This window comes from Gadus morhua, chromosome 7 (genome assembly GCF_902167405.1).
Source record: "Gadus morhua chromosome 7, gadMor3.0, whole genome shotgun sequence".
In the NCBI taxonomy this organism is placed as follows: domain Eukaryota; kingdom Metazoa; phylum Chordata; class Actinopteri; order Gadiformes; family Gadidae; genus Gadus; species Gadus morhua.
Window position 1 is genome coordinate 25,766,614 of NC_044054.1, and position 26,329 is coordinate 25,792,942.

The 26,329-nt window shown below is 44.9% G+C and overlaps 1 protein-coding gene and 1 long non-coding RNA gene across 6 annotated transcripts in view; both read left to right on the forward strand.

The window, feature by feature from the left end:
- The first annotated feature begins 118 nt into the window (after positions 1-118).
- The window catches only part of fnip1 (folliculin interacting protein 1), a 38,299-nt gene continuing 12,088 nt past the window's right edge, over positions 119-26,329 (forward strand). The window contains exons 1-11 of one of the 5 annotated variants that reach the window (XM_030361885.1): positions 119-336; positions 12,843-12,972; positions 14,656-14,805; positions 15,358-15,458; positions 16,044-16,118; positions 16,509-16,591; positions 17,581-17,664; positions 21,003-21,074; positions 21,588-21,723; positions 21,968-22,169; positions 22,582-22,667. In XM_030361885.1, the coding sequence (XP_030217745.1) occupies positions 248-336; positions 12,843-12,972; positions 14,656-14,805; positions 15,358-15,458; positions 16,044-16,118; positions 16,509-16,591; positions 17,581-17,664; positions 21,003-21,074; positions 21,588-21,723; positions 21,968-22,169; positions 22,582-22,667 (1,208 nt within the window). In that variant the 5' untranslated portion in view covers positions 119-247. Of the gene's footprint in view, positions 337-8,393; positions 8,595-12,842; positions 12,973-14,655; positions 14,806-15,357; positions 15,459-16,043; positions 16,119-16,508; positions 16,592-17,580; positions 17,665-21,002; positions 21,075-21,587; positions 21,724-21,967; positions 22,170-22,581; positions 22,668-26,329 lie in introns of those variants that run through there. The other 4 variants (XM_030361886.1, XM_030361887.1, XM_030361889.1 and 1 more) reach the window with 4 other exon arrangements.
- LOC115547568 (uncharacterized) lies at positions 17,671-20,435 on the forward strand. The gene is made up of 2 exons (XR_003977387.1): positions 17,671-18,480; positions 18,574-20,435. It is a non-coding gene; the product is annotated as an uncharacterized LOC115547568 (long non-coding RNA).

Below are 26,329 nucleotides of genomic sequence, written 5' to 3' on the forward strand. Positions count from 1 at the left end.
AGTCTGAGCATAACATAGATAATTTACCACGTGGTGTTCAGCAGGGAAATAATCCAGCCAATCGTTTATTTTGTTTGGATGACAGCGGGCGAACAACCAATCAGAAAAATGCAGAGGGTTTCCAAGCAGTTCGTGGTGTGACTAATGCGTGTCATATGACTCTGACACAAATGGAGACAATTGCAAATAACAAGATTCGCTTTTGTATTTGAGACGGACCGTTTGTACCGATTTGTTTGGGTACACAATGCCCCCGACGCTTTTTCAGAAGCTTTTTAACAAGAGAAATGCATTATCGCCTCCACAAAGATCCAGCAAAGATGATCCAGCTTTTAGGTAGGTTCTGTGTGGTGTGGCTGTACTTTCCATTATTGTCATTACGGTGGCTGGGACGAGGTGGTTCAGCGAGAGAATGGTCATATTTGACATGGCTGGCGCTTTGCAGATCAAAGTGGTAACGTGTAAATACTTTCTAAAACTCAATTTATCTTTCATCATTCTTAAAAATAAGTGGTAAACGTAGGAGAGAAAGCTAACAGCTAACGGATGCTAGCAAGCTGCACACGCCGTCTCAGTGGAGCTCCCACTGTATTACCTCGTGACTCGTGTTTGTTTACTTTAAGTTGGTATTTTGATTGCTCTTGTATACAAATATATATATAGTAGCCAGTGTGTTAAAAAGCATGATATGGTCATAATGGAATAAGTTGAAATTGACTCATTGCGTTATGTCACCCTGCTTTCAATAGTCAATTGTTTTTTGTGTTATTGGAGTTTAATCTTATGTTTCCTGGTGTCTAACAATGGAATTGTAATGGTGAGTTCGTCCACTTCCTCCGAATAGTGGTAAATACAAGGATGCGTGTGTTTTAATGCATTGGTGCTCATAAGATGGATAACGTGGTGCAAAGTACAGCCAAGTTTGCATCCAACCTGAGGGTGAAAGGTGTGCTCTGTGCCATCAGCGAACCAACAACATGCAAAGTACGTGCTCTGAATGCGCGTCTGACTGCTTGGTCTATTATAAAGGGGAGTCGCTGCCAATCTCTGACGGACGGGTATAGCAGTTTGCTGCCGCTACGCCCGGAGAACAGACGAAATTTGATGGGACTGCGTTTCAAGTTGTGCATGAAATATGTCCATTCAACTCCTTACCTTGTTTTCTTGTGCATGGTGTTATAGCAAGACGCCTACACGTCAACAAGTCTGAATACGTGTATTTACTAATGGTAATTGAAGTCTGAGCCGGTTATAAGCGGATTTACGGAGGAGGCAGTGTAATGCGCAAAAGTACAACATTAGATTCTAGAAGATACTGAGGGCTTACACATTTATGGCACAATCATGAGTAATAAATAATGAATGTTATCATTTTGATTAACTTTTCAAGAGTTAACGAAACATTTTTTGCCCCTCTGTCATGTCTTGTTTGCTATCCATGAGTTGCCCTGCTAGTCCACACACACACACACCACACACACACACAAACTGTCACAGAATCGCGCACACACACACACACACACACACACACAACACACACCACACACACACACACACACACACACACACACACACACACACACACACACACACACACTGTCACAGAATCGCACACACACACACACACACACACTGTCACAGAATCGCTCACGTGGCCTCCAGAATACCAGTAAGGGCACCCGGGCTGGCTGACCCTCTGAGGGAAGCCTAAAAAGCAGCTCTTATTTCCCAGGCTGCCGCACAGGGCAACCGAGCAAGCATACTGTACATTTCACTGCGTCGTACAGCCCTTTCCATCCTGCGCTGCATGCTAAACATACTACCTTCTTCACCTCATCCTCAGTGTGCACTGTTTGTAGGCCTACATAATGCTAGCATTATATGTACAGATTGTGTATTTTGTCTTTGTGAGATTCAGACTCATGGTTGATCTACTCCATTCATCCTTTGATGATACATATTGGATGATAAACATTGGCGTCATCCATTCATTTCCGTTATACATTTTGCTACACATTGGGCATGCATATAAAAGGTCACATGAGCTTTGCATATTATAACTTAAATTCCACATTGCACATTTAGATACAGCCTGTTGGTGTGGGGAGCACATCTTACATTTTCTTTGTTTTTTTAACGAGTCTATGTCATGCCAAATGTTTCGGTCATATCCGTTGCATCTAGTAGCACATAATTCAGGGGAATGCTTTTGTCGTTTCATGTGTCATCTGACTGACCTCAATCTCACTCTTGTGTGTGTGTGTGTGTGTGTGTGTGTGTGTGTGTGTGTGTGTGTGGTGTGTGTGTGTGTGTGTGGTGTGTGTGTGTGTGTGTGTGTGTGTGTTGTGTGTGTGTGTGTGTGTGTGTGTGTGAAGAACAACAATGTACCACATTTGTAAACCGCTTGTGACAAAGGAATTTGTTAGTCACCACTATATTGTCATAAAATGGTCTTAAAATAATGTCATAGTTTGTTGTAATAATTTCTTGGACAATATATCATCCAAGAAAAAAGTTGTTTAAGTGACAGGCCTACTGGCTTCTGTTGCATTGTGTATGTATAAAATAAGAGTGTGATGCTTGCATATTTGGAAACAGACATGAATTTTGGCACAGGGCTTGTTAAGACGGAATGTCGTCATAGCCTATCAAGGGCATTTTAAGTGGACACACTCAGTCTTCCAGAACTGCAGGGACAAAAAAAAAAACATACATAGAAGTTTTTAAGGTAGCATCACATTGAGTTTGTATGTTTGGCTCACATAAGGTGCTCTTTCATTTTGTACACATTGTAATTTTGAAATGTGCAATGCCGTTGTGGATCAATTAATCAAAATAACAAATACGTTGTTTTGACTTGTAAATAGCGCGGGCACAATGGATGTTTTTTTGCTGGTTGAAAATCCATCTGACATGAGCTTCGGCAGAACTCATGTTCACATGATGGGTTGAACGTATTAAAGTTTTTGTTCATGTTACGTTTATTGACGTTATGTCATTGTATTGAAATTGTTGTAACGTTACCCTCGCTAACTTACCATTGATTAATAGACTGCTTGAACAGATGAAGTGGGGAACTTCAATAATAACTTTAGGAGCATGTTGTAAACGTTATGGCGTAACTGACTCATTGCAGTGTTTCCCACATGAGTAGATGTTGGTGGTAGCTGACGGGAGGGGAGCAGGGGCTGGGTGGAACTTATTTATTTTTAGTAGTTGGAAAGATATTGGATGTAAGAGAAATTCACGTTTCAGAATTACTCTAAAGACGTGATCAGCACGCAGAGTGCTGTGTCTAGTGATCTGTTATGGAGACCTTCTGGCAGCAGCACTGTTCTCAATAGAGCCATCGTTTAGGTCCATATTGCTGCACAACAGGCCATTTACAAAGTACATAGGTCTAGTTGTTTGTACATATTTGAATGCAGAAATTTGTCACAGCTTTTTGCGAGGGCCTCTCTCGTGGTTGTGTTTTATGAGGGGTGGCCGTTTGATTTCAAGGTGCTTGGAGACAGTTGAATACACACGATTGACTTGAACTCAGCCATGATCACCCAGGATGGATAAATGTCAAATTACATTAACATTTACATTCATTTAGCAGATGATTTTACCCAAAGTGACTTACAATAAGTACATTTGTTAGAAGGAGAGTATTTGTATGGGAGTGAACCTGCTTTTGAGTTGCTTTATTTTCAGAAGGAACTCAGCCGGGTTAAGTAACCGTGTTCAGAGCCCTTGGCCTGAAGCAAACTGCTAATCTTCTCCTCAACACATTCATGTGATTCTGTGTCATGCACCCTAGATGCCTTTGCAACAACGGTATCATGGGATGCTGATTCCATAGTTCTGAATCCCACGTACGCATGCACATACAGAAACACACACACCATGCGAGAACCTTTTGTGCCTGCTAGCCAAAGCTGTTTCCTAGGCAACATCCAAGCTTTCCTTGCAAGTTTGTCATGAAATATCGCAACAATGTTTTCCTGCACTTGAAATGTCTCAAACATGTCTCACAGAACGCACTCAACAAAACTGCATCTTCTCCCTACTTTACAAAACCAAGTAAACAGAAGCCTCACTTAAGTTTATTGAACATAATGCACATTCATTACACACAACTATTTTAATTGTTTGTATCTTGGTAATGTGACCTATCAATAGTTGTGAATAATATTCACAACTATATTTATATTTGATGTTGAACCTCCTTGGGCCTAAAAAAAAAAAAGTTTGGTTCCTGTTGGTTGTCAGTTGAGGTCATGGGTAGGTAGGGAATTTATTTTATTTTTTTATTTTATTTTTTCCAGCGGCAGCGAATGATAAGTAGGTTTTTTTCATTTATAAACGAGAGAATGTGCTCATCCTTGTACAGAATGAAGAGGTGCTGTGCAAAAACGTAATTATAGTTGCATCAAAAAAAAAAAAAAAAATCTTTTTTTTTTTGTATTCTTTTTTTTAAAGCTCATAAAATAATATGGGTCAGCACACAAATGGACAGGGTCGTCGGAAACCGAACCAAACAACATTTTTTTTTAGGCCTTGGTGTTTATGTAGCTCAATATGTGTAGCCTGGGCTGGTAGAATAGACGAGGAACGGCAAAACCCAGAAGACTCTATAGCTTCAAGGCTGACCTCAGCTTTAAAGATGACTTCCGTCTCCGGCCCATATCCTCTCATTTACCAATGTATACCCTCCTTCTCCTCTCATTTACCCACGTATACCTCCATCTCCTCTCATTACCCACGTATACCCTCCATCTCCTCTCATTTACCCACGTATACCCTGCATATTGTCTCATTTACCCATGTATTACGTCCATCACCCCTGCTTGTACTACTTCTACTACTACTGCTCAAACTCATCTTAGTCTAGCTCTGTCTATGCAATACAATTGTTTTGGATGAATCTGCCTTGATTCAGAATGATTCTATGTCCCAAATCAAGGAGATGCCCCTCTCCCGTGGCTGCATTCATATTGCTTTCCACACTGCCTAGTGCTCACTGTTGGGCCAGCGAGGCTACCGGAGACGGTGGAGTTAGCCTCCGGCCGCTGTCGTCTCCTCCCCTGTCAGTCATGTGAGGGCTGGAATGCAGAAGTCCTCCTCACTCATTACCTGTGTGTGTCTGTGTGTGTCTGTGTGTGTGTGTGTGTGTGTGTCTGTGACAATGTACCACATACGTAAACCGCTTGTGATTCGGGAATTTGTTAGTCACTAACAACTTTTGTTTTTGAAGGGAGTATCTGTTGATACCTATTGTTGTTCTATTGTCCGGGTATTCCACGATTGGACATAGGTTTGAATGATCAGCCCACCAGCGAGATGGATGAAAGATTCTGAACCTGGGTTTACAGCCCTTACTTTACATGCTGAACATTTTTTTTCTTCTCTACAGTGAAAACTTCCGAACCAAAGCTTTAAATGACGCACACATTTGATACAAATGAAATATGGACTGATTTAATTTCATTAAGTAATTTTGATCGTGTAAAAACCCCCCAGAGGTATGGTAAACTCTTGATATGCTGATTAGTGAACGTATATCAATCACAAATTCACTTTAGAAGGTGGCAGGTATTACAGTATTGCTCTTACGTCGCCGGCTGGTGCCCAAAAGACGGCATCTACTATGAAACGTGTGTGTGTGTGTGTGTGTGTGTGTGTGTGTGTGTGCGCGTGCGTGTGCGTGTACGCTTTTTGGAAGTAAAAAAACCCCCGCCCCTGTCGGAGGCATGGTTGCATCTAGGAGTAATGACATGGGACTGTTAGCAGCCCGAGATCTATTTTTTCATTTTATTCATCTATTTTTTAAGCAGGCGCAAAACTAATGCCAATGCTGATCCTCAGTAACGTGTTTGATAGTAGGGCAGACTGGTTGGTAGGGAATGCAAAAGCTTAGGGCTGTTTTAAATATGACATGCAGCTTGACTCTGTATTCTTCCCTATGGGTCTAGTTCTTCTGCTCAGTGCATGTCACATGTCATACTTAAATTTAGTTTTAGCCATAAGTGTGTTGTTATTATGTATTTGTCAATTTTTATTCATAAATGTTTTTTCGTATGTAGATACTCACATCTCAATGAATAACCTGTTCTGTATCGCAATCTAATCAGAGGGGGAAAAAAAATGAATGGAAACTGCTATTAGCATCTTCGTTTAACAACCACTCCTACTTGTGATTTCACACAGCAAAATGTGAGACACTAATTAGAAAGGGTAAAAAAAAGACACTGCCACCAGTTGGCCTAGACTAGAGCAATACAGGAACCACTGATTGCTTGTTGGTAGACGCTGTACACTGCCTGTGTCAAAGTAAGTTTCAATCATTTCTATGTCATCATTTTGGTATTGCTAATGCTTTGACTTTACTAAGCGAGAAACCATTCAACCATGTTTCAATTTGCATGTTGCTTCCAAATTCCTCAATTAAGTTAAATCTTGTTTTGATGTTTCTCTGATCAAAAAAGTTTTTCCCTGTTTATGGTTAGCTGTTAAATAGGGCTCCAGACTGCGACCAAATGGTCGCATTCTGTGACCAAAATTTGAGAGTGTGCGACCGAATTTTCCATCTGGTCAAGTTAAACGTGGAAGGGGCGCGTCAATGAATCCGGAATCTTTAGCAGGCCAATGAGCGAAGAAGGATAGGGAATGGCCATTGTAGGTGGCTAATGTGTCGAGGGGGAGGGTCCTAGAGATTATCAAGCGCGCGTAAACGTCTGTGCGAAGGAGAACGTTTTCACAACCTGCTACGTGCTTTTACAATGAGCAGGCAAACTATTGACTCGTTCTTCCGACCTTCGGCTAGGGTGCCAGTGCAAGTCAGTCCTGCACGGGTCTTATTTTACAAACCCCGCGGCCCGCACCCGCCCGTACCCGGAATACTTCAGATCGCATCCGACCCTTGTTCCGACAGTAGCCCGACCAGACCCTCTATAAATTGATGTCGGCACCCGAACCGCACCCGATGGAAAATTAGAAACATTAGATGGGAATTACATTATCTGGTGTTTGGCTTGGTGCTTTAGATTGTTGTGCAAAAAAAGCACATCACCCACCGTTGGCGGTTTTAGTTGACTCCTCCGCTCCTGATTAACATATCCATCACCGGTGAAGTCTAGCTCGCTATCGCAAAACCCGCACCCGACCCGCGCTGTTCAGGAGTCCGACCCGACTCGTTTCATCCAAATTGTGCGGGTCACCCGAACCAGTGCAGGACTCTGCTTCAGGTAGCCTACCATAACCCTGCGTTCACACCAAAAGATGCAAAAAGTTGAGGCGCGTCGTGATCCCATTCAAAGTGGATGTAGAGACGCGTTGCTGCTTTGCTGCCGCAGCATTTGCTGCCGCAGCATTTGCTGCCGAGAAAACGGGCAGCAAAACTTGATTTGCGGCGCGTCAAAATCTGATTTGCGGCGCGGCATGCCCGTGCCCGCTGCTGGGCACGGGCGAAGGGCGCGTTCACGTATTTTGCGGCGCGTCAAATGCTGCTTGAGTTGAAATATTTCAACTTTTGACGCGCCGCAAAACTTTGACGTGCCGCAAAACTTGATTTGACGCGCCGCAAAACTCAGGCGTCAACGCGTTCGGGCAGCAAATGCATCTTTTGGTGTGAACGCAGGGTAAAGGGCTTTTCACACGGGAGGCGTTTGTCGTGCCCGATAATGCATTCTCAATGGAGAGGCGAGCGGGCAGAGAGGAGGCTCAGCGTCCTGTCAAGCGGCACGACAAGCGGGCGCACTCCCGTGAAACTCTCGCTTCCGTACTTGTCGAACGCATGCATGCGCAAACCTGGAAACCGTTGGGATAGATGAGAATCACAATAAAATGTGACACTGAATTTGAAACAGCACATTGTAATTTCTGCATCTATTATCAAAATAGTTATCAGTAATACAGTGAAAATTAGTAGAAATGTGAATATTTGGTTTGCATGTTGGTTGACGGTGTGTGCCCCTAAAATATTTGGTTGCGCCCCTAAAATGTTCAGTTGGGGGCCACAGTGCTCCTAGTGAAAAAATAAGTCTGGAGCCCTGTGTTTAGCACTTGGAACAGGATCCCAAGTTGGTTGGATCAATTCGTTAGGCTTGGATCTTTGGGCCAGAAGATGCATTGTTGGAACCTAACCTTTGAAAAGGCAGGGACTTGATCACATGTATGGTGACACTGCACTAATGTATCACATGGGTGATCAAATAATTATATTACAATGCACAACTTTACAGTCTGTGAGGACTTCCCTTCTGAAATAAATCTAGATACTAGAGTATTTCTGATGATTGGATATGGTTGTTGCGCTTGAAGATGGCCAGCATTACACACACACACACACACACACACACACACACACACACACACACACACACACACACACCACACACACACACACACACACACACACACACACACACACACACACACACACACCGGGTTAACACCGATCACCTGACAGTCTCATGTTGTGTGAATTTTGTTCGCTGCTATTCTTAGGAGCTACTTTGACAGAGCGAGGGGAGGTTGATAGTGGGGCAACGGAGAGAGAGAGGGAGTGTGCTTGGGAACAATCTCATCCGAAATGCAAGGATGCCCAGGTAGGAGCAAACTGAATTTATCTAAACCCTTTCAATGTGCTCAAGAGCTTGATGGAATGTACATTTATGTTTTGGGCGTTTGGCAGACGCTGGTATCCCATGTGACATCGTTTATCTGGAATGATGGCACTAGTGCGAGGGAAGATACTGATTCCTTTACGAAGGCTGATCTGTGCCAGTGGGGTGTGTGACTGTTCGCAGTCAGTCACGTGAAGCAGTGTTATCTTAGTGGCAGAGCTTGGCGAAAGTAGATTTATACATTCAGTGTGGTTAAGTAGTGTAATATGGATGAGGGCAAATAGCGATTCTGTGCAGTGACCATCAAGGGCAATTGGCTGTGTAGTGGTCTATGTTTAGCTTCAAGGCTGTTTCGTTGTAAAATAGTGTAAAAAAGCACTTCAAACTGATTTAAAAAAATGATTTAATTCAGCTGCTGGCAACTTGAGTCACAATAGGGAGTTTGAAATTGGCTGTTCTGTTGTTTTTCGGGTGTGTGTGTGTGTGTGTGTGTGTGTGTGTGTGTGTGTGTGTGTGTGTGTGTGTGTGTGTGTGTGTGTGTGTGTGTGTGTGTGTGTGTGTGTGTGTGTGTGTGTGTGTGTGTGTGTGTGTGTGTGTGTGTGTTTGCTGGTGTATTTGTTAATGCATCCTTCAGGCAGGTCATGCACTACTTTTGTGAATGACTCACGTCACATGCTTCCTATGGTACACTTCCTTCTCCACTCTTTTTCTCTTGATTACTTGACATTGTTCTCTGTATTTCAGTTCCGCTTTTTTATTTTCATTCTTAATTTTGGAAGAACTTTGCCAGCAAATTTACCTGGCAGATGGTTCTAGACTGCAGGCTTCCTCTCTTTTTCTTCTGTCTCGTCAGTGGAGTTTCCAAACACTTGTGTGTTCTGAGAAAGCAGTCGGATTCATGAGGTTAACCTACTCTCTATTCCATGGGTTTAGATCTTTTTTTATTCACTTTGGTTACAGATAGAAATTCTGTTTCTCCTTTTCTTATTGGACATTGTGGGCCACTAAAGCACACGCACAAGTCTTTTTTCACACACTATTGGATGATCATGAAGTCCATCATATTCTCTCTTACTGAACAGACAGTTCCCTGCGTTAGAGGACCAGTCGTATTGGTGCATACCAACGAGTCCTCGTAGAACGCAATCTGACACTGTCTGCAACCCGGCATGTGTGGGGTCATCCACTGGGCGTCTCTTGTCTCTATCGATGCGAGGGCCAAAAGGGGATTCTTGGTATTTTGCAATATTTTGTTTTGTTTTTGATGCAAAGAGACCAAGTCATTTTGAGTAAAATCTCCTTCAGAGCCAGTCGTTTGCTCAGTCCCAAACACAGTCAACCCCCATATGTGTTTTTGTTGTTGTTGTTGCTGTTCTTTTAGCTTCTTAGTAAGTCATGCTTATCCTGTTATTGTGTGTCAACAAGATGAACCGAGACAACAGCATTCGCCTTATGGCACTAAATATGTACACATTAAGAACACCTCTAATGATGTCCTGCCCTTCTAAAGGGGCAATCACAACACTTGCATCTGAAATACAGTTCATGAATCAGAGATGAGAGTGGACATGACTTTGCTGGGCCCTTCTGTAATATCTGTGTGCCACAAGATTTATATACCGTTGTTCTTTTAAACTATTCCACACCCCCGATCCCTTTGTGAACACTGATCTTGGGGCTTCCCCTCCCACAGCTTGCCTCCTCATAAAACACTATATATAGGCCAGTTGCATTGTCTGATGGGCTAGATGGCATGACGCATCAATCCCACCATTTGGCCGTCGCTCTTTCCATCCTGTCCTCAGTCCCTTCGCCGGTGCAGTCTCATTGAACCCCAGCCAAGTTTTCCTCCACTGCCCAGCAGTACAGGAGGATGTCATCGTGATACAGTGTTGATTCCCATTATGCCATCCCTGCACCGAAGGCTTTTTTGAGGCATTAATAGAACCAAAGATTGAATGTGCTTGTAAAGGCAGGGTTTTCCCTATAATTGTGCCGGCCAATTTTCTTTATTTACACACGCATCAAAAACACCAAAAAAATCAATAAATAATAATAAAGCAGCCTTATCCTGACCTGATGAGAGTGCCATTGTTAACAGAGTCCCTGTTTAAATGACTCTGGACTGTGGGTATGCAGCGTTTCAAGAGATAAAGCTCTAACCTATTACACTATGGGATGCAGGTAGGGATGCAGGTTAGATAATTTGACGTGGCCCCTAAAAAGAGAAAAAAGCTATTTCATATCTGAATTTTCTTTTTCTAACTGCTGAGCCAAATAAAAATATAGATGCGGAAGCTTCAACGCTGGAGCTAGCGTTGAAGCTATGTCCAGCGTGGTGGAAGCGGGTCCAAGATGAGTTTGGCTTCTGCGACGGCATCCAACGTAAACTGCCCGCGCTGATATTAGTTGCGCTAGAAAGATTCACCTTCTTGGCACTAGAAGTGAAATTGAGCAAAGGAACCACCGCTTGCTGTTTTTTTCTCGGCAGCACCGGTCCTTGAAAAACTGCCCAAGCCTCATCCTCTTGCACCGCTGCCACAGCCTCGGCACCTCAGCTGCATCTCTTTGGCCGTTACATGCACTAGGGCTGCACCGTGCACTATGTCGGAAAGTAATCGCATTGCGCTATTTTGTCTTTCTGTGATATGACTAGAATATTAATCATTGTACAAAGATTGGGGTGATTTCTTTGCGGGGGCATCTGCATGGATTTTTTTTGGACCCCTTTTGTATGGTGCAACACTGACAAAGGCGTCCAAAATAGCTTTTTGATTTGGCTTTGCATGGCATTCAGATTTGGCTTTGCACTCGTTATACTGAGCAAAAACAAAAAATGGTTATCAATACATTTGTCCTGTTTCCTTTTGTTGTGGCAACAATTGCAAGCCACTCCCAACAAATACCTGGTTTCGGAAGTTGTTCTTTGGAATTAAATCTTTATTGCTGTCTCATTTTTAAGTTATTTTGGTTGTCTGATCCTAAACTGATCAACATGATCGGTGACTGGGGGTCGGGTCAATCAAAACCCTCATTGTTTAACATGAATTGGCTAAACAAATGACCACTGTAGCATATTTAAACACAATTCAAATTCCTTTGGTCATTCTGACCGGGGACATTTAGAATTTTCGGTTCTCCTCATTTTTTTCCGGTCAATGACCAACCGGACAACGGAAACTCTGCTATAAACTGGCCTAACTTTCACCGTCAACACCGAACCCCTTCTTCTTCGCATGGCTGTCAACATCCGGAACATTCGCTAGTTAGATTTTCTCAAACAGAAGTATCAAAATAAGATCTTAGTAAGTACGGGTCGGGTAGCATAGAACTAAGGTTAGCCAAGTGCGGGCTCCATGATTGCTAAATCTAATGCGAGAGGTAAAATTGCCATTAAGGAAGGAAAGCATAGTATGCCTTGCGACTGTGCTCGCAGTATGCCTTGCGAAACCCAGTATGCCTTTCGAAACACCTTGTGATTGGTCGATGAAACGCTACCAGGAACGCCTAAAGGGCGTTCTTGTGTCATGACGGAAACGCCCAAGCCTGACCCTTCTCTCTGTCTGCAGTCAAAAAAGGAACATGAGGTATCCCAATATGCCAAAGGGCACTAAATAATATATTGCGTTTATTTTATACTTATTATTTAGAAATAGTCTCTGCTGTGCTGTGCACACCATTATACACAGCAGTTCATGTTTGCATGAATTCGGTCCGTTTTTCAGCGCTATCCCGATGGATGGATGGAGGGTGGTACAGTGGTTTAAAAGTGGGAGCAATGGTCTCATTAGAGCCCCTGTGTATCTCTGAAGTTAGGCGTTGGAGTGGCCCATGGTAGCCCCTTGTTGTCACTTAAAAATGACAAACCAGTTACAGCAGTTTGTTTCGACCATCAATCCCTTTGTCTGTGCGTCTATGTGTGTACACCGGGTTTGGTTTCAGCACGGTTGCTGGGATCGAATTAGACAGTGGTTTCTGAGAGTCTAACGCCTCTTACTCAGGATTTTAATACAGTACCAGTGACTGAACAACAGCGAGCCTCTGACATTCTGGAGGTGTAAGCATCAACAGACCACAAAGACGTCGATAAATACACTTGCATTCAAGGAATATATATCTTCTATGGCATACAGAGTTTGTCACCGAAATGTGCGCTTTTCAGTGCCGAGCTGTACATGAAGTCGATGTTTTGCTAAAATGCGACTTAAACCATGCCTTTCCTCTATGTAGCTGGCCAATCACCCAGCTGGAGCCCAGTCAGATCCGGCTGATCGTGTACCAGGACTGCGAGCGACGCGGCCGCAATGTCCTCTTCGACTCCAGCACAAAGAAGCGGGGCGCGGAGGAGACCCCCGTCACGGTGAGAGCTCACTGCATGGATGACCTTCTCTTGTATCAGGCCCATTTGGAATAGGGCTTTAGGTTTCGTGGAGTAAATGCAAAATTTCCCATAAGCACCGGCACCATTAAAGAAGGTTTGGGTCCAGGTGGCAGAGGCAGGGCTTTGGGTGCGGTAGCCTGTTTCCGTTTTATGCTGTGAAATGGCGTTGTGTGTTTTAGACATATTGATTTAAATGCTATTCAGCTATAGAGGGGGAGCACCACGGGGTTGTAGCCGCTGGATCTGGTCTACTGTCGGTCAGAGTGGAGATGGTATCTGTCACAAAGACACTCACTGATGGCGTTCCCCTTTGGCTTTCCCCTTTCTCACTGAGATCAGTTAATGGAACATAGTCTCTGTATTGGTTTCGGAAGGCAGTTACGATAGTGAGATGAAAGAGTTGTTTCTCAGAAGAAAACACTCACTTATTTTTCCTGAAGCTTCAGATGTTTGAAGTAGTAAATGCACGCACACACCCACTTAACTCAAACCAGTTATACTAGTAATAGTTTTTAAAACTATTGTTTATAACTCTTATTTTTTAATCATACTTGTAAGCGCTGCTTTAGTGCTACGTGTTTGTCTGTGTGTGTGTCTGTGTGTGTGTGTGTGTGTGTGTGTGTGTGTGTGTGTGTGTGTGTGTGTGTGTGTGTGTGTGTGTGTGTGTGTGTTCAGAGGGTGTGTTTCTCACAGATGGGAGGAACTGTTTATTTGGTTTTGCTTATCAGCAGCATTAATGGCCTCAGCTGACATAAGATGTGGAAGCAGCATTCTTCTGCTCTCACATGACGTCCCCGTCACTCGCTCTCTCCTTCTCTTTATGTCACTATGACCTGACTGTCTCACCCCTGTGTGTACATTAGCTTCTATGTGGTGTCTTTCTCTAACCCTAACACTATGAACACCAACACACATGTCGACTGCTTACTCATTTTATAAGAATCAGACGCTCTGTTTGCTCTGCGGTTTGCTCAAACTCCCCTGGGCTTGACCCAGTGGATCACTTGTGTGTGTGTGTTTGTGTGTGTGTGGCCTGTTGTGTGTCTATCTGTGCCAGGGACGTTGACATTTTTTGAGAGAGAAAGACTTTGGGAAACGAGAGGGCGACAATACAGCAGAGAAAGGGAGGGGGAGAGGCCTGTGGGAGGGAGGGAGAGAGGGAGGGATTGCAGTGTTGCTCGGTCACGAGTTCCAGGGAGGTCACATGATGGGACAGTCACATGCTCCCGGACTTTTTCTGTCTACATGTTTAACAGCAGAGCCTGCTGCAGTGCCACACACACATGCATGCACGCACACTTTGACTGGAAGTTTTTCGGACAAATAAACGGATGCATGTTTTAAAGTATAACTGGGTTGGGTCAGAATAATATCCCTAGTTTGGTGATCAATTATTCAAGATTTGTGCAAACATGTGCAACAAACCGCGTGAATAATTGTTTGTGTGTGATGTGCACTTTACAAACTAATACACGAGTCTCATCCAGCCCTGAAAGTATTTGTGACGGTGGCGTATGGCTTTGCAGATCTGATCGTTAGACAAGACCAACAGTCGCCCGCTTACTTTTAATCGCAACGAAGACACTGGTTCAATTTGTTGCTCAACGTGTTTCACAACAGGACTGCATTATGTGTGTGTCTGTGTGTCTGTTTATTCTACAGCGGATGTGTAGCGAGGGCCAGGCCAAGATGTTTGGAAAGTGCTGCCAGCTGCATCCTACAGGGGGCAGCAGCAGTTCCCTGGATAGCTCCTCCTCCTCCTCCTGTGCCTCAGAGAACCGTGACAGCAAGGAGCCGGGCCTCCGCTTCCAGGTCACACACGCATTGCACACGCCCCTCATTTAGGGTGCGCACACATGTAGTGTGGTGTGCGGACAAGCACGTAGAGACGGTGATCCCTTATCAGACATAATAAAGCTAGAGCGCACGCAGGTCGACTGACATCACATGTCCCTTCCTTTGAAAACATCACAGGATAGATAGAGTAAACTGGCTTCACATACATGGTGGTCACATACGTCATACAAGAAATACAGTGAAATGAAAAGTGGCAGAGCCTGCAGACATTGTGCAACTTTCAAATGCTAAATATTTAAATAAGGTAACAAATAGAATAAACAACAAATTTCAACAATTTCAGCCCTATATAAAATAACAAATCGAACAGTTTAGAAATAAAAAATGTGCAAAAAACAATAAAATATATGTATTCCGTTCAGTAAAAGGAATAATAAGAATTAAATTGAGGTAGTCTCTTATATCTATGTGTCTGCGGGTGTGCATGAGTTGGACAGCATCCAATCCAACTACGTCATTCTACTGTTGTTCTTCGAATGACATCCTCCTCCTCTCCTCCACCAGCAGGCCTCGAGATGCTCGTCTGACGTGGTCATGCTCGGGGAGATGATGTTTGGCTCGGTGGCCATGAGCTACAAAGGCTCCACGCTGAAGATCCACCAGATCAGGTCAGCCCCCCATCCCTCTACAGATGCTCACGTGCCCATTGGTCTGGTCTACACAGGCATTTTGAAGCTCTCTTTAAATTACAAATTCAAGGTGTCGGTATATGATTTACTTGATCTGGATTGAAGGTTCTGGTCTAGACATACTTTGCAGTGGTTGCGTTGTCACGTAACATGCTTAATCTACAATATAACGCCTGTTTATTAAAATGTAAAGTTATTTAAAACCTCACCTTTCCCTATCCTTCCTCTAGCTATTGTGTCATTGAACATGATTCTGATCTTCATCACTACGCCACTCTGACAGTCTGCGCATATCAAGCTGTGATCTTGCCTGAACTGACCCTACGTCTAAACAGGCTGAGAGAGTTCTTAGCGTGTCTTAGCGAGATCACCCTTTTATTGTTTTATCTAGCAGCAATCTAGATGGATCGGGCCAATCTAAATGGGATTAGAATCTAGATATTTTCCTTTTGTGGGACCAGTTGTCAGACAGGCTTTTTGTTTTGGTTGTTCTGTTAAATATAACTTGAAACACACTCGCACCAAGCTGATGTTGGCCCTTTTCTTGTTCTCTAATAAAAACAGGTCCCCTCCTCAGCTCATGTTGAGTAAGGTCTTCACGGCAAGGACCGGAGGTAGTGTGTCTGGAAGCCTAAACATGTAAGCTCACACACACACACACACTACCCAGGTACACTACACCTCAGTCATAACTGCATTCTTGTATACATCTGTATTTGTCTCTCTGACCCTGCCGATGTTTGTATAACATTTTTCATACGGTCATGAGTGTGTTTGTCATGAGTTAGTGTTTGTCATGCGGTCATGAGTTAGTGTTTGTCATGAGTTTGTGTTTGGTCATATGGTCATGAGCTTGGTTTTGTCATATGGTCACGTTGTTATATTCAGTTCCGACTTATTTTTTTTTATTGAATGTCATTTTTTCTTTCTCACAACCGTGTTAATAAGTGTCAGCAAATATGTGTTTTGATTTTTTTTCTTTCTTGCGTTCTCGTCCTATCACGCTCTGTTTCCCTCTCTTTCTGACAGGTTACAAGACAGCCTGGAGTTCATTGGAGGGGACCCCAACACCCTGCGGCCCGATCCCAACAACAGCCTCCTGGGGAATATAGGTAACTATGACAACCCAAGTACCCAGACCAACGGCCGTTCAGAGCAGATCCAATGCTTTTCATTTAGTGGATATTAACCAAAGATTCATTTAAAATGTATTTTTTGCAGTCTTTTGTCTTAAGTTTATTTAGATGAATTGTGACAAAAATCAGTGTGACAAAAATCTCTATCAGTGTTTCTTTCATTAACTCAAACCAAAATATTAAACAGTTTTAGCCTACTTATAGACATATTATCCAGAACAAGGTCTTTACAATTCAACCCCTCGCATGGTTAAAATGGTTTCTCTTCTCTTTTTGGGTCTAGTAACTTAATTCAGTTCACATGGATAGCTGAAAGAGAGCACTTTGAAATGGAGGATGGAGACCGACTCTGTTTGAGAGAGACTCTAGCTTCGTCCTGTAAATGCATATAATGCAAATCAGTCCCCCCAACAAAACTTATGAGCAACAGTGGTGTCTTAAACGTACACCCCCTGGTGTTTTACGTTCTACTGGTGGGACTGACTCCCAGTTCCTACATTCATAATACTACAAATACAAGGGCTTCCATCTGTGGGCCATATAGGCATAGTCCCCATCGTGTTACCTCATTCCAAGATATATAGTGACTTCGCAGACATCTGTTTACATGAGAATCTTCGAGATTGCTACTTGAAGCAAATTTTTGTAATAAATACAAGTTTTAAAGTTTAACTTTTTCCTTTCCTCTTAGTGTCTCTGTTCTTGGATTTTTTTTTTAACGAGGACTATTTTTCTGATTTCCAGAAAGATCTATGAAGCCGCTTCATGTATTTCAGAAACTCCATACAAAACGATATTCCAATAACTAATAGTTGCGCTCCCAACATTGCCTGTTTCTGTCTGCTTCACTAACTGAAGTTAATGTCTTTTGATGTGTGTCTCCCTCCCTCCCTCCCTCCTTTCCTCCCTCCCTCACTCCCTCCCTCCCACCCTTTCCTGTGCTATGTTGTCATCCTGCTGCGCAGGACTCTCTCAGCTCTGCAGTCCTCGTCGGGCCTACTCTGAGCAAGGCCCCCTGCGGCTCATCAAGAGCGCGTCTTTCTTTTCAGGTCGGCCCCTGGCCCGCGTGTGTGCAGGGCGGTGCAGAGGCAGCATGTGCCTGTAGCGCTCTCTAGATATAGGAGCACGTGGCTTGTGTGGTGGTAGTAGTAGTGATTGCAGTAGGAGGTGGTGCTGGTGGTGGTGTTTTGTATGATGGTTCTTGACAGACTGCACGGCTGCTGCTCGGTGGGTGAGATAATAGTTGCGCATCCAATTAATATGATTCTCATTTATGTGCTATTTATTAATCAATGATTTGTACTTCTTGTTGGCTAATTGCTGTTGGCTCACTGCACTACGGTTGGGTTCTAGCCACGTTATAAGGTGTTGAGATATTTGATGAGTAGTATATTCAAAGATTCTTGGCGATAATTGGCTAAGCTAACATGCAACTGCTATCTCACCTCAATCTGAAACCATTAGAAACTGCATGCATAAGGAATGATGGTAGAGTGCTTAATGGTGCACGCGGCAGTAGTTTTATTTTTCGATCTTCCCCAATCTGCTATCCCTCAACATTGTTGTATTCTTTTGTTCCGGTCACACTCAATTACTGTTTCCTCATATGCATGCATGAGACATGACTGAAATGCACACTTAACCATTTGTCACACACATTTTTAAAGAACACAAATCAAAGGCGTGAAAGTTCTTCTCAAGCCTTATCAAGGCGGGCTGGTCCAAGGCGGGGCCATATCAAGGCGGGCTGGTCCAAGGCGGGGCCATATCAAGGCAGGGTGGTTCAAGGTGGGGTGGTTCAAGGCAGGGCCTTATCAAGGCGGGCTGGTCCAAGGCGGGTCCTTATCAAGGTAGGGTGGTTCAAGGTGGGGCCTTATCAAGGTAGGGTGGTTCAAGGTGGGGCCTTATCAAGGCGGGCTGGTCCAAGGCGGGTCCTTATCAAGGTAGGGTGGTTCAAGGTGGGGTGGTTCAAGGCGGGGCCTTATCGAGGTGGGCTGGTCCAAGGCGGGTCCTTATCAAGGCAGGGTGGGTCAAGGCAGGGTGGGTCAAGGCAGGGTGATTAAAGGCAGGGTGGGTCAAGGCAGGGTGGTTTAAGGCGGGGCATTTTCAAGGCGGGGCTGTACAAGGCAGGGCGCGTCAAGGCGGGGGTGTTCAAGGCGGAAGGTTCAAGGCGGAAAGTTCAAGGCAGGTTGGTTCAAGGCGGGGCTGTTGCATGTTTATTCCCCCTCGCCTTCCGTATAAAACGTAGAAGCTCTGAATTTGAGGGCATTTTTGTTCCGCCTTTAAGTGAGCAGCAGGCTTATCCAAATTGAGAGTTAAAGGAGTGAACTAGCATGGTGGGGTGGGGGGGGACATTCTGATGACGTGTTGTATGTATGACCTGCCACTGGGAAATTTAACTGAAGAACTGAAGTACCCAGAGACTAGTGAACGACTGTCCACAGTGTCTTAGGTCTGCACACCTTTCTGCCTGCAACCGCCCACTGCTTTTCTCCAAGTTCTCCATCCACGGTTTTCTGATTGCAGAAGCACGTTGCTCGCACGTTGCTCCGCCATTGTTGCATCGCACATCAACATATTATGCATGATGCACAGCGACTTTGCTTGCTTTTTGAAGTGTAGTATGAATGTGCATTGCTAGCACTTGCACCTCAACACTCGGTTCACACTCGATGTTCACAGTCTGTCCTGTTGTTTAGAGGTAATGTCGTTAAACGTCACGCCTCTGATTTTGGGGAAAAAAAAAACAGAACAATGAAGGACCTTCTTTATGGCAGTTGCTGGATCTTTGTTTAAGGGACTGCTCCACATAATTAGGTTGGAAACGAGACAAATCTGTGAGCGCATGTGATATTTGCTCTGGAGTATGCGTCCGCCCCGCTATCGTTCAGACAGATTTCCAGCTGACCTTGCCGAGGGTCGGGCCAATCAAAACCGTTTATCCAATATGGGGCGGATTTAATATGATGACTGGTCAAAGTAGTGCCCTATCGGAGCACTAGATGGCTTCTGCTGATGTGCCACACATTTCGTTGCTCTGATTGGCCCAGAAGCATTTTGGTCTCTGCCTGTTGATAACGCCCCTTGGAAATTGAAATTGAACTCAGAGGTTCCAGACTAATACGCATTTGCGAATTGGTCTGGTGATGTCAGGCTACCACAAAATATCATGTCATCACAGCACATTCTGTTACTTGTTGTTTTCACATCCAATTGACTCCTTCTTATGACTGCCTCTCATTTGCCGACAAATTGAACTTGAATAATATGTCCCAGAGGATGCTAGGAGTGTGGCAATTTATACATATGTAGTGTCTGGATTTGGCAACAGCTTTCTCTAAACTTATTTTAAATTGCAACCAGGAAAAACTTGTTTCATCCATTTTGATTTTTTTTGGTTTAGCAGTCCACTACTAGAACCATGTGAATGAGTCCAATATCGGTCTCATATACCCCCTGCACAGTCTCCTCCTTCTTGGATAATGCTGGGTTGACCACACCACCTTGTGTGTTGGAGGAAACATGATAATGGACCATGTACTCAATTACCCAGGTGCTAATCCCTGTTGTTTAGCCCAGTAATGTTGATTTATTAATGATTTCTGTGAAAAGTAGCTCTTTCATTTGACCTGTTATTTCCTGAACAAGAAGTAACGAGTAGATGACAAAAGACTAACGACACTGAGATTGGCACCACAAGATACACGCGTGCAAAGCCATCGGCAGCAGAATTGTCTTTGCTTGTGTTTTTTTCAGCACTGCCTGTTGTCCTGAGTTATACCCAGAGAAGAAAAACTTTTTTTTTTTTTCGAGAATTCTCGAATTTTTTTTCGAGAATTCTCGAAAAAAAAAAAAAAGTTTTTCTTCAAGTATAATTATTTACAATTTCAATATGCCCTTAATTGTATCTATTAACTCTGTCCTCGCTAACAACATGAGACACTCTTGAGTCTCCCCTGTCCACACCTGCGGGTTGTATGGACCTGTGTATTGCCTCCGAAGGAAACTTCAACAACAATGTTCACACACACTTTCTAATTTTGTTTTACCTCAGCTTTTGTATTTCAATCAAGCATTCAACATCAGGCAACTGCTGTTATGTTAGCTCATTGTTGGGAACGTAGACTACTGTCGTGTCTATTTCAGATGCATGGTACACAAACGTTGCCCTCCCACACCACGCTGTTCATAGTGATCACATTGCTTTGTTTCCAAAATGTATTTTTTCTCTTTCTCTATCACCACCCTCTTTCTCTCTCCATCTCCTCCGACTACTTCTTCCTTCCTTATCCCCTTCTCCGCACCTCATCATTATACCTGCATTTGTTTCTCTTTCTTCACTCACCCACTCACTCACATGAATATGTATCGTGTGGTGTTGCTACAGGTCACAGTAACCCCATGGACATGCCCGGCCGCGGGATGTACGACGAGCGGGACAGTGGCATCGCCAGGTCAGGTAGGTGACCATCAATCGTATATGAACACACCCAGCAGGGAGGTGTGTGTGTGTGTGTTCCAGTGATGTTTTCTTTTCCAGATGGATCCAAGCACTTGTTGGATCTGTTGTGTTATGTTAATGTTTGGACTGATCACACCAGTCACGCCTGATTTGACTGTTCCTCTTCTCCTTTTCATTGATGTAAATAGACTGCATTTATATAGTGCTTTTCTAACCATTGGCCACCCAAATCGCTTAACAATATTGCCTCACATTCACCATTCACACACCGACGGCGGAGTCAACCATGCAAGGCGACAGCCAGCTCGTCGGGAGCAGTTAGTCGGGAGCAGTTAGGGTTAGGTGCCTTACTCAAGCACACCTCAACACTCAAGCTAGGAGGAGCTGGGGATGGAGCCAACCCGCCCTGCCTCCTGAGCTACTGCCGCCCCAAATGAATGCGTCGCTTCTTCTCACACGTGCGTCCCGCCCCCCCTCACTCAAAATGTCTCCCCTCCTCTCCTCCCCCAGCGTCTCTGAGCAGCCTGCTGATCACGCCCTTCCCCTCCCCGGGCTCCTCGCTCAGCAGCAGCTGTGCCTCCAGCTACCAGCGCCGCTGGCTGCGCAGCCAGACCACCAGCCTGGAGAACGGGGTCTTCCCCCGATGGTACGCACACGCACACAGACTGACTACACACAATGAGCCAGTCAAACAGATATCCTTATAGTATAGGAGTCTATATTATGGTTTTGCCTTTCCGCTGACTGCTGTATGTTTGTAATGGTTTTTTGGGGGGCTGTCATAAGGACTTCATGAGAATGTCATCCTATGTAGTCTTTCCGTCTGGTTGAAATAAAAAATGGACCTTTTGATAAATTGGTTTATGGGATGCATCACTTGTTCTCTGAAGGTCGGTGGACGAGAGTTTCAACATGTCCGACGACAGCGGCGGGCCCGGATTGGGCGTGGCCCGCAAGAAGAAGATCGCCATCGGGGTCATCTTCCTGCTGTCCCCTGACCCTGAGGAGAACAGGCGCTTCCAGGACTTCTTCTTCTCCCACTTCCCGCTCTTCGAGAGCCACATGAACAAACTCAAGAGTGCCATTGAACAGGTAGAGAATAGGGCTCAAGTGTGTAAATATTCATAAATGGTTGTCTCTCTAAGCATGTCGTAGAGAACTATACACGACAGCTTTAATGTTTTGTGATAGGATTTTTCTCTTAACACATGTTCTTCTATTTCCAAATATACATTCTTCCATGCAATCACTACACCCAATCACAGCCCTGAAAGGTGTAATTAACCTTGCTCTACCAATTTGCCTGTCAGCAAAGTCCATTTAGTGCTCGGTTATGAATAGATCAGACATGAATATTGCAGTTGGAATCTAGAGGAGAAGGTGTCGGACAGATTAAGTAGTCAATAGTCGTTCCCTTGAGGGCCTGCTGTTTAAATTCATGTGCTCCGGCTTCATTCAGGCCCTGGGCCGCTTCCAAATCGTCTTATGTTTTGTGTCCCCCCAGGCCATGAAGATGAGCCGGAGGTCCGCTGACGTGAACCAGAGGGCCCTGGCTTACAGCCGCATGGTGGATGGCCTCAACGAGTTCAGGTGAGGCCCGCTGCGGTCACCAATGGCAGCCTGCTGTTTGAGTAGACGCCATGAAGCCCGCGACATGAGTGTCGCTTGACATACCCCTCATCTGAGATTGTGCACATACACAACAGCCTTTTTCCATACACATGTGCTGGGTTGGCTTGATTGGTTTTGACTCGCTGCAGCTGCCCATCGCAGCCAGGATTTGCGTCTCCCATTACGTCAGGGTCACCCCCTGGGAGTGGATTCTTCAACTGGTTCAAATACACTATAAAACAGACTTGTTTTTGTTCGTCTTACATTATACTTTGTTGTAGAATGTGCATTTTTTTTTTGAATTAGATTTGTTTTGCTTCAGTAAAATGGAGCGCACACAATAATATCTTGGACGATGAATTACGATGGACGTGCAATAGTCCCCCGTGGTTGCTGGCCCGACTCGAGATTTTCATATCGTCAATCTTTGACAACAACCATTCCTTGTGGCACATTTGCTATTTGAGATGGACAGGGTTAAAGTCCTCGAAATGGAACATCACCTTACCTCCCCTGACCCAGCAAGAGTCAGCGAGGAGTCACATGCTGATACCTCCCAAGGTATCCGGTTGGGTTGAAAGGCCACCGTCATATTTATGTCCCGTGTCCGCACGTCACAAAAACCTGGGGATACATTTCCGTTGGAGGCGGAGGCAGGAATGGATCTCTGGCTAAGTGCACCGCTCGTTCTCAAAGTCGCTAGGCTGTTGTAGATCTTTGAAGCCCTTGCAGATCTGATTCTGTTTACAGACCGCCCAAGTCCCCATGGGACCTTGTTTCAGAAGACGTATGTTTTGTAGTCAACGGCGAGAGAGCAATATGTTTTCAACCCGTTTGAATCGTGGCATGAATTACATCTAATATTTTTGTCATTATAATATCATTAAGCAAGTCAGGAAAGTCGCAGTCCACCCGAAGGGTAGGGACTTTAAGCCCATACTGTCCGCGTTCAGAGGCCATGGACGGCAGCAGTTGTGTGGTGGTCGCGCAGACATGGTTCCATTGACCTCTGAAGAATAAGTCCTGCCTCCGAGGCTCCTGGTTCCATCGGTCAAATGTCAATGGGAAATAACATGGGGTTTTTGAATGATAAAAACAAAACATACATAACAAACTCTTTAGGTGGCGAAGACGTAAAAGCTGCTCACGTTTTGTTATGTACGATAATTGCTGCCATGGAGGGCCCTCGGTGCTCTGGCCTCCAACCCATTCCAGTTTCCCATCCTGAATCTATGCCAGTTGGTGGAGGTAATACCCCAATAACATTGTTGGGCAATGCCATTAAGATTTAGAAGAAGCATGCGCATTAGGAAAGAAAATGGCATTTGTTGAGGGTATTTCTTTCACAACTTCTAACCTTTTGGCTTCTAATTTCTATACTTGCTCAATAACCTGTGAACAGTTTAGCTAGCAGCGACGAAAAGTGAGACGTTGTGGAGGTCATTAAGGTTAAATGTGTACATTAAGTGAGTGTGTGGGTGCCCACACACAGACTCCCTAGCTTAGCCTGCCAACGGCTCTTGTTGCTGTGGTCTTGCGCTCCTTGGATGCCATCCACCAGCAACTCTGTCCTATTCATGCACCCTGCTCGCACACCAGAATAGTAAATCCTACTCACTGAGCGGTAAAAATAAACAAGCTCCCCTTCAGACTAAAGAGTTTGAGAAAGATAGCCAGACAGTGTTGACCGTCAAGCAAGCAGAAGTAGAAGAATTGGGTTTGCGTAGTGCTGCGCTATCCTGACGTAATTACCATTGTGCTCATGTACATCCAAGGTATGCCAGATATGAACTAGGTCAGGGTAGTGTAGTAATGAACCTGCACTAGGTCAAGGTGGTGTAGATATGATCCTGCACTAGGTCAGGGTGATGTAGATATGATCCTGCACTAGGTCAAGGTGGTATGAACCCGCAGTAGGTCAGGGTGGTGTAGATATGAACCTTCAGGGTTCTTGGATGTAGAGTAGGGTCGGGGTGGTTGTAGTGTCACAAATCAGACCTTAAATTAACGTTAAAGATGTGATTATGGATGAGCTTTACTCTGGCTGAACAGGATGATTCATTTTCTATTGCTAGCAGCAATTGAAATATATGTAGACAAATCATAGCTGGGGGCCGGGATCTATACACGTGTCACCGGAAATGGGTCTGAACTGGAAACATCAACGGACCGTTAATATCAGATCTACAAGAGGACGGATAACTGAGACGATGGCCCTCTCTTCCGTATCTGTGTCCCTCCTTGGCCAACAGCTAACACCAACTCGACCAGGACTGGTTATCCCAAACTTTGCATGTATTCAATGGGAGGACAGGCTAAAACGTAAACCTGTTTAGTAGGCCACTGTATATAAATAAGTGTTTAAAATCGGCCTGCTCTGAAACCTCCATCCTGCCAATTGGTTAACACCTCTTGCCCACTCCACCGTCCGTCAACGGATGACGGAAGGCGTGGCTGACGGATGGGGGAGTAGTCTTTGCAGAGGCATCCGTCAGACAAGCCGGAGCATACGCAATCTGATTGGATGACGGATCCGTCGCTGCCTGAAAAGTTGAACATTTTCAACTCTTTGACGGAGCCGACGGATCCAACTGAACGGATGGATCCACAATGCATTGCGGCTCCGCCCAATTCAAAGTCAATGGGATCCGTCAACGGATGGATGCAGTGGGCAAGAGGCGTAAGAGTTTATCTTACCTCATTGATCCGTGACAAAACCGGTAACACATAGCTCCGCCCCTGACATTACATAGCTCCGCCCCTGACACTACATGGCTCCGCCCCTGACACTACATAGCTCCGCCCCTGACACGACATACCAGCTACTACATACCTCCACCCCTGAGACGACATGGCTCCGCCCCTGACACGACATGGCGCCGCCCATGACACTACATAGTTCCAACCCTGACACTACATGGCTCCGCCCCTGACACTACATGGCTCCGCCCCTGACACTACATGGCTCCGCCCCTGACACTACATAGCTCCGCCCCTGACACTGCATAGCTCCGCCCCTGACACTGCATAGCTCCGCCCCTGACACTACATAGCTCCGCCCCTGACAATACATAGCTCCGCCCCTGACACTACATGTCTCCACCCCTGACACTAAATAGCTCCGTCCAAAGGAGTTTGTCTATAGCATGGTCAGACATTTGAATCCAACATTGGGGTGGTTGTGGTGTGTGTAACGTATCTGGTTCCGGGAGGCATCAACGTGTTTCTAGAAACAGGGAGGGATCCTGCTCCTCTCAAGGTTCATCCACAGCAGGATGCTATCACCTGCAGCCGGGCCCGATCACGTTACCACGCACTTGTCATCGGGTCTGCCCAAGCCTTTGGCTTCTAAATGACCCTTATCAATATACATCATAAAAGGGAATAAAAAAACGAGTCAATAAAATACAAATGTCCGCTAGGTTTTCAAGACTACCGTCTTTTTACCTCGTTCCATTCCTGTGCAGGACCGCCCTGCATATACGTGTTAACTCAGAGAGACATCAGTAGCATGTTGGACAGGCTGCCACCTCGTCCATCACCCCGAGCTGACAGCAGCGTTGGCGCGCTGCCCCCTCTCTCACCCTCTCTGCCTCTCTCCCCCCTCTCCCCCCCTCTCTATCTCCCAACATTACACAGGG